The sequence below is a fragment of the Stegostoma tigrinum genome, chromosome 9 (assembly GCF_030684315.1).
Source record: "Stegostoma tigrinum isolate sSteTig4 chromosome 9, sSteTig4.hap1, whole genome shotgun sequence".
NCBI lineage: Eukaryota > Metazoa > Chordata > Chondrichthyes > Orectolobiformes > Stegostomatidae > Stegostoma > Stegostoma tigrinum.
In genome coordinates this window covers 14,008,662-14,023,308 of record NC_081362.1, presented here as the reverse complement: position 1 = coordinate 14,023,308, position 14,647 = coordinate 14,008,662, and the positions used below count along the sequence as shown (strand labels likewise).

Here is a 14,647-nt window from a genome sequence, read left to right as displayed (position 1 = left end):
AAATGGACTCTCCCTGGAGAAAATGGTGTTTATGGGGACCAAATCCTGATGGGGAGAAGGATCAGACAATGAATTTCCTCAAACAGATATCAGCTGTAGGCTTGATTCCACATAAATACTATCTTCCATTTTTAACTTCTACTTCCCTCCATGTTGTAATGGCCTGATGCCAGTGGAATAAATAATCCCTGCTTTATAGTCTTTGGGCTCTGTGCTAAAATTTCATGTTACAATAATCTTTTGAGCTGCTCTAAAGAAGTACTAATAGCAAACAGTGCAATGAAAGCTGGCTATACTCCCAAATTAAGTATCTTTGTTATCTGAATATTAGTTGAGCTTACACAAAGTATGTTAGCTTCCTGGCCTTCCAGGAGCTGTGAAAATTAACTGGTCCGTCTGGGCACAAATATATAATCTGGAAAATGTTGAAGGTTTTGAATTAAAAGGAAAAAGACAAAACGGTTTATTGCTCTTCAAAATAATAGTAAATAATTTTCTACATTTTTGTCAAATTATTTTCATTTATTTAAAATCCATTATTCACAGGTTACCAGGCACTGATAAAAATGCTTTTTCTTTGTGATAACCCACTTCCAGGCGCAAAAAATTCAAGTATTGCATTGGACCACTGAAAAATTTAAAGGAGTGCTTTTTTGACAAGATACAATGGAAAGTGCCATCTGACTACAAGGGCTGATAGCAGATTGTGTGTCCGGCAGATGAGTTTTCAAAACTAACATTACCCGTGTGAAGAATTTATGCCCGAGTTGCCAACTGCATCCCAAGAAGAGAAACAATTCCCATTATGTCAAAAGCTCACTGCCATGTTCATGCAGGGAACAGGTTAATTGCTTGCAAAACATACATGCCATTTTTCTGCAACCTCCCTTACTGAGGCCAGGCAGCTAGATAACAATGTAATACAGTGTAAATAAAACAAATATACTTGTGCCTTTAATAGTTACACTGAAGTCAGCAACATACCTATGAAAACAGCTAGACTCTTATGCGTGCTCAATGTGCATATTGTTAAAATGTACTTAATCTCTTCTTTTTGAAAAGCTGCACTGCTCACGTTATTTGGCTCCTGTGAAAGAATAGTTCATCTTGAAATGTACACTTTACCAAAGAAGGTATGAGATTGTAATGATACGACAATTGCTTTAAGGCTTGAGGCTTTAAAGATCTCACATCTGGACAGAATCTAAAGAATCTGCTGCACCTGCAATATCCTCCACCTAAAAGTACGGGCAGCAGCTATGTAGTCTCCTCCAAGTTTCCTTCCGAGTCACATTATCTGAAGTATGTTGTCATTTTTTCACGACTGTGACAAAATCCAGGAACTTCAATGGCACTGTGGGAATACCTTAGTCATTTTGACTAAAGCAATTCAAGAAGACAGCTCACCACCAACTTTTAAAGGCAGCACTGTTGGCCTTGCCAAAACAACCACAGCCTTTGAATGGATTAGGAAGAAGTCCTCTACTTTCTGTGAACTATTTTAAAGACAGAAATAAGCAACTATTCATCTGATAGTTACCCGGTATTGTCAGTCCCTGGGATCACTTATTTTCCCTGCAAAGGTGAAATGTTTGGTTCAAACTACGTTGTTGCTGTACTGTATACAGTATAAAATCTACAGTATGAGATTCATTGCTAAAATTCAAAAATATTTAAGACACAACCCTATTACTGAAATAAAAAGGTACATTTCTGACTATTCCAAGATAAATTGGGCACATTACAATAATCTGAGAAAACTTCATACAATCTCATTCCAACCCTGCCAATGAGGAATTGGAAAATGTCAAGGGCAATCATAACCAACAGTGGAGTTAAAAAAAAGCTAATCATGACTGACAATTAATTACATCAGTCCTTCCTCACTACTAATTCTCCTCTTCCATTTGTACTGATTACCAAATTGAATCAACTTACTCACATACCTGCCGAAAAGAACAAGGCACTAAACAGATCCAAACTGAAAACTATTAGATGAGATCAGATCACAGTGAGTGGAGAGCAGAAGTGACAGGGGAGGGTGTTGGCTTGGAGGAAATGGAAGAATGGGGTTTCTACCGTGGATAGCTGGGGTGCAATGGGAACCAGGAATGACAGTGGACTAGGAGAGTGGTGTCAAATTGACCCATCCACATCTTTTAGTTTCAACCAATATCTGACTCAGTTGGCAACTGCAGAAAATTTTAATCCTTTTGTACTTTTTATATCTTTGATGCTTTTGATAAATGTGTGCTATGAATATTGCTTCATGCTTTATTTGTACAAGTTCCTGTTGTTGGTTATTAATGCACTCAGAAATGTTGTTTGGGTCAGAACAATTTTGAGAAGCGACTGTGAATCATGGTCACAATTGGCAATTAATGCAAGTACTGGCCAACAGATAACAGGATCCGAATATAAGATCTGAATATAACAAGAGAATATCTCTCCATGATAGCAGGGGATAAAAAGAATAAATCTGGAGAGATTCTACACAGAAATTAAGCAGACCAACAAGAGGTGTCAGGAGCCAATTGGGTCACTAGAAGTTGAACGAAAGCCTTCTGTTGTTAAATAAACCTTGTTTGCTTAATAAGGATTATCTGAATACCATTGAACTAAGTGTCTCCTTGCCCAAAAATTACTGTCAGGTATTTGAACTTCTTATACTATGTTGAGAAAGGAATCTCGTATATAAAGCTGAACTTCAGTGGAAATGCAGTCTAATTTGAAGGTGATCTGAAAGTATTTATTCTCTGTCTTAGAGGAAGATTTAGTATGATAGAAAGAGGACCAGCCCACATAGGACACAAGATATTTTTTCTTTACTTAGCAGGGGATTCCTGAATGCTACTCACATGAAATTACCACTTTTTCTTTAAATGGAGCATTTCTTCAACCACTTGCTCTCAAACTGAAACATAAACAGAAATTGCTGAAGAAACTCAGCAGATCTGGCAGCATCTGTGGAAAGAAAGCAGAGTTAATGTTTCAGATCTGGCTACCCTTCTTCAGAAGGGCCCAAAATGGTATCTTCATTCATGTCTCCATCGATGCTGCCAAATCTGCTGAGTTTCTCCAGCAATTTCCTTTTATCTTGAAAACAAATTCTGTTTCAGGGCTTATAAACTGAATAAATTCTGTGCTGACAATGACGAGACTGATAGCACCCACCAGTTACCCACAAAGCACAGCAGAAAAGGTTAGGATTTCTGTATTCAGTTATGAGAACCTTTAGGATCATTGTTAGTCATAATTGTCACTTTAATTTTTCTGAGTCAATTTTCCAAATAGGGAGTCTCATTCTTTCAGAACTGAAGAATGTTCTTCAGCCTGCATTCATTTCCCCCTCTACTTGTTATTTGTTGTTTTCTTCTCTCGTAGATCTCCATTGTATTTCTTCACCTTCTGGGTTATACTTTCAAAGTTATTTCTGCTAATATTAAAAGTACCTCAAGTTGCGAAGGAATCGCTCTGTGGTTCAGATGGAAAGTAAAGAAGTTACACATTTGAAACAGGAACAGAATCAAGCTTGAACACATTCACTTCTGGTTTTAATGGAAGAGTAAAAGATAGATGGCCAATCACCTCTTGAAGGACAGGTCAGGTGAGGAAACATTCAAATGAAGCAGTATACTTGAACTTTAACAGCATTACTTTCGAAAACAATGGTGGGTCTGACTTCCTCAGCCTCAGGAAACAAAAGTAAAAATAGGCAGGAAGATTTGGATCCATGAGCTCAGTGGTTTTAATGTTGTTTTTGGGCTAGGAGCGGGAACGCCGCTTGCAGGCCCAAGCATTCCAGTGATCAGTACACTCAACCAGCCGTAATATCTACACTGTCCCCAAAGCTCCATTTCCTGCTCTCAATTTTCCATCGGTGACTCTTTGGCTCTTCCACCTGATCTCTAACTGTTCTCAACTTGCACTGTCACTGCATCCCTGCCAATTTGATCACCCCCAAAAACCAGTCAGTGATGATCACCCCAATCAGATGTCTTCTTTAAAATGCAAGTCTTAAAACAAAGGGGGAAGGTAGCAGGTTTTACTAACAATCCTTCTGGCAAGTCATTGAAGAAGTAATTAGAAACTCTGCCTTCCCACTGGCTAGAATGATTAAAGGATAATAAAAATCTGAAGTCAAGTCTTTAGACAATGGACCCTGCCAGGAAATAGAAACTGAAAAATGGAGCTTTTTAAATTGTTAGACTAACAGAAAGATAATATTAAAGAGGTTAGCCCACAAGAGGAAGGAGTATGTCGATGACTATTTTTATTTAACTTTCAAGAACAAAACAGAGATGAAGTTATATGGAATTTGCTTCAATAATTACATTGTATGTTTGCTGGCTCACTGTGAAATAAAACAGCCTAACAATTCACATCACATCAAGTGCTTCAATACCCACTTGCAGAAAGATTGAAGTGCAAAGATAGGCAGAGCATTACACCTAACATTCAGTTCAGATCACGCATTATCATTCTGTTCAAGACTTGCTACTGTCTAGATAAATACTTTGAAAGCAGGTACACTGTTGAACACCAGGTGGTTCGACAACTTCTGAGAGCAAACATACCAGTGGGAAAGGTCTAGGCAATCCTTAAACTTGTAATATGCTGTCTATGCAAAGGAGTTCCATCCTGTCTCCCAGAACAAACAATTTCATTTGAAGAGGGAGGACCAATAGGGCAATGCTTCCTCTGAGCTGTACCACTGAACACCTAACAAATCAGCAAATTGAGACACTCTGGGCAAAAAGGTCATACACAAGATGCAATCTCTTTTTATGCATGCATCTTAAAGAAACTGCACCATTCAACATGATGTCATGCACAGCACAGGGGTTTTTGAGAAATAATGGAAGTCATTGAACTTTACAGTTCTTGGTATCGTGTTTACAGTTTTGTTATTACATTATGGATCTAGACATTAACATTTCTACAGGTGGAGATTTGGCTGTACAAACAGCTGCTGTTCTGGTCTCTCAGTCTTACATTTTATTACAGATATGGCACTTGCTTAGCCTTTTTAAACCTGTCCAACATTCACACCATTGTAGTACCTGAACTTCTAACATCAATCTTCTGATTTACTGCATGATTATTGGTATCCTAGAGATAAATCAATTCCTACTTCAGAATACGCATTTGTAAAATTTTTATGTCATGAAGCATCATAAAGCACTACACTGGATCACTACACAGAATATGGGAGCAGTAGAAGTTCATTCAGCCATTTAAGCCTGCTCGAACTTTCAACATGGTCATTCCTGATCATCCGACTTAGTACCCTATTTCCTGCTTTCTCCTCAATCCTTTGATCCCCTAGGCACAAAAAACTCTCAGATAATAAAGTGTGAAGCTGGATGAACACAGCAGGCCAAACAGCATCTCAGGAGCACAAAAGCTGACGTTTCGGGCCTAGACCTTCATCAGAGAGGGGGATGGGGTGAGGGTTCTGGAATAAATAGGGAGAGAGGGGGAGGCAGACTGAAGATGGAGAGAAAAGAAGATAGGTGGAGAGGAGAGTATAGGTGGGGAGGTAGGGAGGGGATAGGTCAGTCCAGGGAAGACAGACAGGTCAAGGAGGTGGGATGAAGTTAGTAGGTAGGAAATGGAGGTGCGGCTTGGGGTGGGAGGAAGGGATGGGTGAGAGGAAGAACAGGTTAGGGAGGCAGAGACAGGTTGGACTGGTTTTGGGATGCAGTGGGTCGGGGGGGGGGGGGAGAAGAGCTGGGCTGGTTGTGTGGTGCAGTGGGGGGAGGGGATGAACTGGGCTGGTTTTGGGATGCGGTGGGGGAAGGGGAGATTTTGAAGCTGGTGAAGTCCACATTAATACCATTGGGCTGTAGGGTTCCCAAGAGGAATATGAGCTGCTGTTCCTGCAACCTTCGGGTGGCATCATTGTGGCACTGCAGGAGGCCCATGATGGACATGTCATCTAAAGAATGGGAGGGGGAGTTGAAATGGTTCGCGACTGGGAGGTGCAGTTGTTTGTTGCGAACCGAGCGGAGGTGTTCTGCAAAGCGGTCCCCAAGCCTCTGCTTGGTTTCCCCAATGTAGAGGAAGCCACACCGGGTACAATGGATACAGTATACCACATTGGCAGATGTGCAGGTGAACCTCTGCTTGATATGGAAAGTCATCTTGGGGCCTGGGATAGGGGTGAAGGAGGAGGTGTGGGGGCAAGTGTAGCACTTCCTGCGGTTGCAGGGGAAGGTGTCGGGTGTGGTGGGGTTGGAGGGCAGTGTGGAGCGAACAAGGGAGTCACGGAGAGAGTAGTCTCTCCGGAAAGCTGACAAGGGTGGGGATGGAATCTGCAGGCATCTGCAGTTCCCATTATCTCTGATACAAAAAAATCTCTCTCCTTTGAAACATTCAAGGTTTTTGCCTCACTTTTTGTGGCAGAGAATTCCACAAGTTCACCATTCTCAGAGTGAAGAAATTTCTCCTCATCTGTCATTGATGGTCTCCTCATTACCTTTAGACTGTGAACTTTTGGCTTTGGTCATTGAGAAAATATTTCCCACACCTATCTTGTTCAATGCTGTTAGAATTTTACAGTTTTCCATGACATCTTTCCCATCTACTCTTCCAAACTCTAGTGAATACAGACTGAGCCAATCCAGTGAGTCTTCATGTGTCAGACCTGGTATCTCTGGAAGCAGTCTAGAAAACCTTGCTCAATAGCCAGAGTAGCCATCCTCAGGTTAAGAAGACAAAAACTGCATACAATGCCCCAGGTGCTAAGCACAATGGCACTAAACCTCAGAAGGATATCTTACGTCAGATGTAAGTTTCACAGATGTAATCAGAGATGTAGGTTTTGAGGACCTTACAAGCAAAATAGTGTGGTGGTTCTGGGAGGGAATTTCAGGTTTTAGATCCTTGGTAACTAAGACATGGCTGCCAAGGGAGCAGAGATGAAACTCAAGAGTTGTGGAAAAGGGCAGAATTGGAGAGGATTTGTTAAGTAAGGAGATGCAAAGCCACTGAATGAAACAATCTCACTTGAGAATTTAAACTAAAGGCACTGCTGGACACAGAGACAGTGTAGAACAGTGAACTTCTCATGAATATCCTTTAGGGAAGACAATCTGCCACCCTCACCTGGTCTGGACTACATGTGACTCGAGACCCACAGCAACATGATTGATCTCAACTGCCCTCTGAAACGGCCTAGCAAGCCACTTAGTTGTAACAATTGCAACAAAGTCTCAAAGAAATGAAACTGATAACCTGGCATCAACCTGGGCATTGGAAAAGACAATGGCAGAAACAGCACTGTCAACCTTGCAAAGTTCTCCTCATGTAACATCTGGGTGTTAGTGCCAACACTGGTGGAACTGTTTCACAGTCTAGTTAAGCAACAGCTTGACAGTCATACTCACAAAATCATATCTTACAGACAATGTCCCAGACACCACCATCACCATCCCTGGCTATGTCCTGTCCCACCGGCAGGATGGACCCAGCAGAGATGGTGGCACAGTGGTATACAGTCGAGAATGTGTTGGTCTAGATTCCGGACCCCATGAAGCCTCATTGTTTCAGGTTACACACGGGCAAGGAAACCTCCAGCTGATTACCACATACCATTCTCCTTCAGATGATCAATCAGTACTCCTCAAAGTTTAGCAACAACTGGAGGAAACTGAGGATGCAAAGAGCACAAAATGTATTCTGGGTGGGAGATTTCAAAGTCCACCACCAAGAGTAGTTTGGCAGCAGTACTACTGATCGATCAGGTCTGGTCCTAAAGGACATAGTTGCCAGACTGGGTCTGAGGCAGGTGGTGAGGGAACCAACAAGACAGAAAAACATACTTGACCTCATCCTTACTACTCACCTGCCAGCTGCAGTTGCATTTGCCCATGACAGTATTGGTAAGAGTGACTATTGCACATTCCTCGTGGAGATGAAGTCCTGCCTCCACATTGAGAATAACTTCCATTGTATTGTGCAGCACTATCACCGTGCTAAATGGGACAGACTTCACACAGACCTAGCAACTGAAGACTGGACATCCATGAGGCATTGTGGGCCATCAACAGCAGCAGAATTGTACTCCAGTGCAATGTGTAACCTCATGGCCTGGCATATCCCCCACTCAACCATTACCATCAAGCCAGGGGATTAACCCTGGTTCACTGGAGAGAGCAGGGTGGCATGCCAGGAACAGCACCAGGCATACCTGAAGATGAGGTATCAACCTGGTGAAGCCACCGAAGAGGACTACTTGCACGCCAAACAGTGAAAGCAGCAAGTGATAAGACAGAACTAAGCAATCTCAACCAACAGATCAGATGTAAGCTCTGCAGTCCTGCCATATCCAGTCATGAATAGTGGTGGACAATTAAGCAACTACTGGAGGCGGCGCCACAAATAGCCCCATCCTTAACAATACAAGAGCCTAACACATAAGCGCAAAAGATAAGGCTGAGGCATTTGCAGCAATCTTCTGCCAGAAGTGCTGAGTGGATGATCCATCTCAGTGTCCTCCAGACAATTTGATTCTTTGCATGCAATTTCAAACAACGGTTGGAGACACTGCACACTACAAAGGCTACAGAGCCTGGCAACATTCTGGCAACAGTAGTGAAGACTTGAGCTCCAGACTTGCCACTCCCATAGCCAAGCTATTCCAGTACAGTTATAACACTAGTATCTGCCCGACAACGCATGAAATTGCCCAACTATGTCCTGTACACAAAAAGCAGGACAAATCCAGCCTGCCAATTACTGCCCCCATCAGTCTACTTTCATCAAAGTGACGGAAGGTGTCACCAGTGCTATCAAGCAGCACCTACTCAGAAATAACCTGTCGTGATGCCCAGTTTGGGTTCTGCTAGGGCCACTCAGCTCTTGGCTTCATTACACCCTTGGTTCAAACATGGACAAAAAGTGCTGAATTCCAGAGATGAAGTGAGAATGGCAGCCCTTGATATCAAGGCTGCATGCGACTGAGTATGGCATCAAGGAGCCTGAGCAAAACTGGAATCAATGGGTGTCAGGGGCAAACTCTCTGGTGGTTGGAGTCATACCTGACACAGAAAGATGGTCGTGGTTGTTGGAGGTCAATCATCTTAGCTCCAGGACATCTCTGCAAGAGTTTTTCAGGATAGTATCCCAGGCCCAACCATCTTCAGCTGCTTCATCAATGACCTTCCCTCTATTGTAAGGTCAAAAGTGGGAATGTTCAGCACCATTCGTGACTCCTCAGATACTGAAACAGTTCACGTTCACATGCAACAATATCTGGACAGTATCTGGGCTTAGGCTGACAAGTGACAAGTGACATTCGGGTCACACAAATACCAGGCTATGACCATTACCAATAAGAGACAATCCATCCAACATCCCTCGATATTCAACGGTGTTATCCTTGCTGAACCCCCAATATATACACCCTAGGTGTTATCATTGACCAGAGACTCAACTGGTTTCACAATATAAACACAGTGGCTACAAGAGCAGGCCAGAAGCTCGGATTACTGCAGCAAGTAAGTCATCTCTTGTCCACCTATAAGGCACAAGACAGGAGTGTGGTGGAATAATCCACACTTGCCTAGATGACTGTAATCGCAACAACACTCAGGAAGGTTGAAACCATCCAGGACAAAGCAGTCCACTTGATTGGCACTACATCCACAAGCATTCTCTCCCTGCACCACCAAGCTTAGTAGCAGTAGTGTGTGCCATCTACAAGTTGCACTGCAGAAATTCACCAAAAATCCTCAGACAGCACTGTGCAAACACATGATCACTTCCATCTAGAAGGACAAATGCAGCAGACATATGGGAACACCATCAGCTCCAAGTTTGCCTCCAAGCCACTCACTATTCTGACTTGGAAATACATCGCTACTCCTTCATTGTCACTGGGTCAAAACCCTGAAATTCCCTCCCTAATAGTATGGTAGGTCAACCTACAGCAGGAGGGCTGCAGTGATTCAAGGCAGCAGCTCACCATCAACCACTTCTCAAGCGCAACCAGAATAGGTAAGAAATGTTGGGCAGCCAGTGACGCCCACATCCCACAAATGAAGAGGGAAAAGAAAATTGACTTGGTGATAAGTTAACAGGACTTGATATAAGTTTTGGTACAGTTTTAGGTCAGTTCAATCATGAAGGAAGGAAGATAGCAGAGTAGTCAGGAGACTAGTGGAATATTCAAATCTGAAAGTAAAATTGATGAACGTTTCCGCAGTACATATGAGCAATATAACAAATGTTAAAAGGATAGGGGCCAAAAGTTCAGCTCAGAATCCAATGTATCAGCGAGGTTGGAACTAGGTTATTCAAATCGGAGACAAATCATGGAATTGTTTGCGAGGAAATGGAATTAGCAACCAAAAATATAGCTTTGGTCTTCTTTTAATATTTAACGGCAGAAACTCTTGCTTACTACTGGATGCTGAGTAACAAGTGGAACAAATCAGAGGCAGTGGAGGGGTCAAAATTGAAAGTGATGCAGTAAAGCTAGGCATCACCAGCAAATATGTTGGATCTAAAATACTTTTGGAAGAACAGCATGCAGATGAAGTGGAGGTTGGTATACACATCATTACAGAAAATTATCTGGCTATGACTAGATAGCTTCAAACCATGTAAAAATAATTAACAGCCAAATGTTTAATACAGAAGTGGCATTACAGGAGGAGTATGATTAACCTGGCCAAAGCCAGAAGTCATAGCAATAAAATTTGACACATAAATAGTTTGCACTTGGCCAGTCAAAATGAGGAGCTGCTTCTCCAAAGTGAACAATTTCTACAGCTGCAAAGGAAGTTAACTACATGTAATTCTAAGAATTGCAAGGATGCCTGATTTAAATACAAGTTTAAGAGTTCATGTCTAGTTAGTCACAGTAATATACGTTAATTTGACTGTAACACTAATGAACATTGCAGTCAAAATTTCGGGCTCATCAACTTGTTCTCTGCTCCAGTCAGTTAACCTGCATTACCTTGATATCTTCATTCCCTGTGATGATGTCAGAAGCTCCAGTTACAGGCTGTAGCAGTGACATCTGTTGGTATAGATTAGGAAAACAAACCAGAGATCCAAGAAGAATCTGTGCTTCATATCGTGGTGCCTGTGGAATATACAAGATATTTCAACACAAACAGCAGAACAATTTGGTCAAGCAAGACACAAATAATACAGGAGTACCTTGACTGCATCTCATTCCCCAACCACTGTCTTGTCCTTAAGACTGATGACAAAGATTTTTCCATTAGCCAGGTTCATTTGCACAGCTCCACAGCTGGCTCAACTGTGCATGACTGAGGGTTTCAGGATCGTGGGGGCAGGAAGTAGATGGAAAATGCAATAGTCAGAGGGAATTCCATAATTAGGACAACAGCAAGGCACCTCTGTCGCTGCTGAGGTGAATTAATGACAGCATGTTGCCTCCCAGTTGCCAAAGAAGTTACTAAGCAGAGATCGTAGGAACTGCCAATGCTGAAGAATCTGAGATAACAATATGTACAGCTGGATGAACACAGCTGGCCAGGCAGCATTAGACGAGCAGGAAAGCTGATGTTTCGGGTCTGGACCCTACTTCAGAGATTTCTTTATTGAGGTTACTAAGCAGCTGCACAACACTCAATGGACAATGGTGCAGTCATGGTCTACAGTGGTACTGACAACATAAGTAAAAAGAGGAATGACGTCCTGTAGGCAGAGATTTAGAAGCTAGGAATGAAACTAAAATGAAAGATCTCAAATGAGCAACTTCAAGAGTACAGAAATGATAAGATAGAGCGGATGGATGTGTGTCTGGTGAGATTTCAGGAGGAAGAGAAGAAATGGTGCAGTGGTATTGTCACTAGACTAGTAATGTTCTGGGAACCCAGGTTTTAATCCCACAACAGAAGATAGTGGAGTTGAAATTCAATAAAAATCTGGAATTAGAAGTCTAACCATGACCGTGAAACCAATGCCCGTTGTCATAAAAATCTCATCAGGCCTACAAGACTGTAGACATACAACAATGTGGTTGGCTCTGAAGTGGCCAAGTACACTATTCAGTTGTAGCAAAACATGAAATTCTCAAAGAAAAGAATGAAATTGGTTGGACAACCTGATGCTGACTAAGGATCAAGAAACAAAAAAAGACAAACACAGTCCTCCTCACTAGCAAAGTCAAAAATGGGCAAGGAAACCTCCTATTGATTACATCCTACCCCACTGGGTAGGAAATCATTTCTCCTCCATGTTGTTTACCATTTGGAGGAATTACAGAGGGTAACAAAAACACACAATGTATTCTATGTTGGGGGCATTCAAGCGCATCACCAAGTGTGACTTAGCAGTACCGTTACTGACTAAGCTGATCAAGTCCCAAAGGACATAGCGCTAGGCTGGGTCTGCTGAAGTTGGTGAGCAAACAAATAAACCTGATCTCATCTAAACTAATCTCTGTGCCATGATGCATCTGTATATGTGTATATTGATATCGATATCAATATATCAATAAGACTAGTCAAAGTTCTGTATTCATATTGAGGAGATCTGCCATCATGCCCAACTATTTTCAGCTGCTTCATCACTGACCTTGCCTCATGATCATGAGAGCATCCCACTGACATCAATGGCATTAATGCTGGTGGACCCCAACAATAAAAGAACAATGGGTGTATTATTGAAGAAGGTGACTATCACGGTATTGGAGAAAAAAGATGCCTTAGTGGAATGAAGGAAAAAAATTCAGCCAGTCAGAGCCAACAAAATAATAGGCATAACACTACATTACTACGTACACATTCTATAAACTGTAATGGGTATGGTGTAAAAAAGCAAATTTTACAAGGACACCACTGAAAGGTGCAAAATGTTGACAGTTATAATGGTTAATTTAATTATCCTGATATAACAGGGAAAGCTATTCCATAAGGAGCAGATTGGGGGAAGAGTTCCTGAAGAATATTCAGAAGACTCTTTTAAATCACTGTTTCTGATGTAACATGGAAGGCAACACTTCTGGAGGAGATTCTGGAAAATGAGGTGAGTGAAGTGGATCAATGCCAATAATCATTTAGGAGTCAGTGATCATAATACTATAGTGACTTTAGTTACCTTTGGAAAGGGCAGGGTACAATCCAGAGTAATTATGAATGAATGAGAGGACGACCAATTCTAATGGAGCGACAGCAGATCTGGCCCAGATAAATTGGAATTAAGATTGACAGGCAAATTGAATTGTAACTGAACAATGGACTGCCTTTAAATAAAGGATGATTTGGGTACAATCAAAAATTTGGAGTAAGGGAAAAAAGGCAGACAATAAAGATCAGAGTCCCTCTGACACAATTAACAAAGCTCAGGTGGTCAAATTGAGAATTGGTTAAATAGCAGCCAACATAAAAGTGAATATAGATGTATTTCATTGACACATAAATCAAAGATGTGGCATAAAGAGGTATGGCGTTTATTGCAGACCAAAAGGAGATTTACACATGGAGGCAAGGACCTTGCCAAGGTACTAAATGAGATACTGAAAACATCTGCTTTTGCCTTCATTCATTGGGATAAATTGGAAAAGTTGGAACAGTTCTCCCTAGGAAAGAGTGACAAGAAATAAAACATGCTCAAATTCATGACATGTCTAGGCAGAATGTATAAGAATAAACTTTTCCCATTGATGGAAAGGTCAAGAACCAGAGGAGGGCACCAATTTAAAGGTGAATGTCAAAAAAGTCAAAGGCACCATGAAGAAAGAGGTTTTCAAAACAGCAAATGCTTAGGAGCCAGAAGAGACTACTCAGAGCATGGTGAAGGAAGATTCAAACCAATATTAGGAAATCAAAAGGAAAAAAAAATTGCAGGGTTCTAGGGAAAAGGTGAGGAGACACCACTACATGAAGGTGCGTGAGATAACTGGCTGGAACCTAACTGCTTGATGGGCCTTAATCTGTGTTGCAACTACTCTATACTTCCAAATAATAAACATTCAGGCTTTAGCATAATTATATTTAGAAATATACAGCTACTAAAATTTATAAATCATTTTTGTATAAGACTTGCAGCAGTATGACTATATACATGGTCTCATCCTTGCCTTTGGATGAAACACCTTTATGCTAGTGCAGTTCACACATTTGATGGCACAGAATCGGCACTGAGCAATCTGTCTCATGTGAAATTAATGAACAAACACCTGTTTGAGTGGAGAAATCCATAGACAAGGCGGTTGTACTCACATCCACCACATCTGAATTGAGGACTCGGGTTGCAACTGTGATGAAATCTCCAACCATCATGGTGAAACCAGGCAAACCAATTAAAAAGAAGCGAGGTGAACAATGTTTGGCAAGTACGTTCAGCACATCCTAGTTTCAAGTGGAGAAGAAAAATGAAAAGTTATTAGAAAAATAGACTTGTGAACAATTATTATCACAAATAATTTCTTTAAATAATCCAAAGATTGAATATTTGAAATGAACCATGAAGCACAGAAATATATTGCATCATAATTTAATTGGCTGCATTGACATAACCATTTACAAAAGAATATTCTTTCGCTCAACAGTAAGCAAATGTTTGCAATTATTGAAGAAATGTGGTTTTGCAGATTCTGACTTCTGTAAGATCTGACACATTAACAGAAAACAGAGATACAAGGATTAGTTTCACAAGTTTG

At 41.4% G+C, this 14,647-nt stretch overlaps 1 protein-coding gene across 5 annotated transcripts in view; it reads right to left on the bottom strand.

The window, feature by feature from the left end:
- The window catches only part of ralgapa2 (Ral GTPase activating protein catalytic subunit alpha 2), a 522,648-nt gene that overhangs the window by 301,131 nt on the left and 206,870 nt on the right, over nt 1-14,647 (bottom strand). For all 5 annotated transcript variants that reach the window (XM_048535653.2, XM_059648353.1, XM_059648352.1 and 2 more), the window contains 2 exons: nt 14,208-14,336; nt 10,970-11,098 (listed from right to left, as the gene is read on the bottom strand). In XM_048535653.2, the coding sequence (XP_048391610.2) occupies nt 10,970-11,098; nt 14,208-14,336 (258 nt within the window). The remainder of the gene's footprint in view (nt 1-10,969; nt 11,099-14,207; nt 14,337-14,647) is intronic.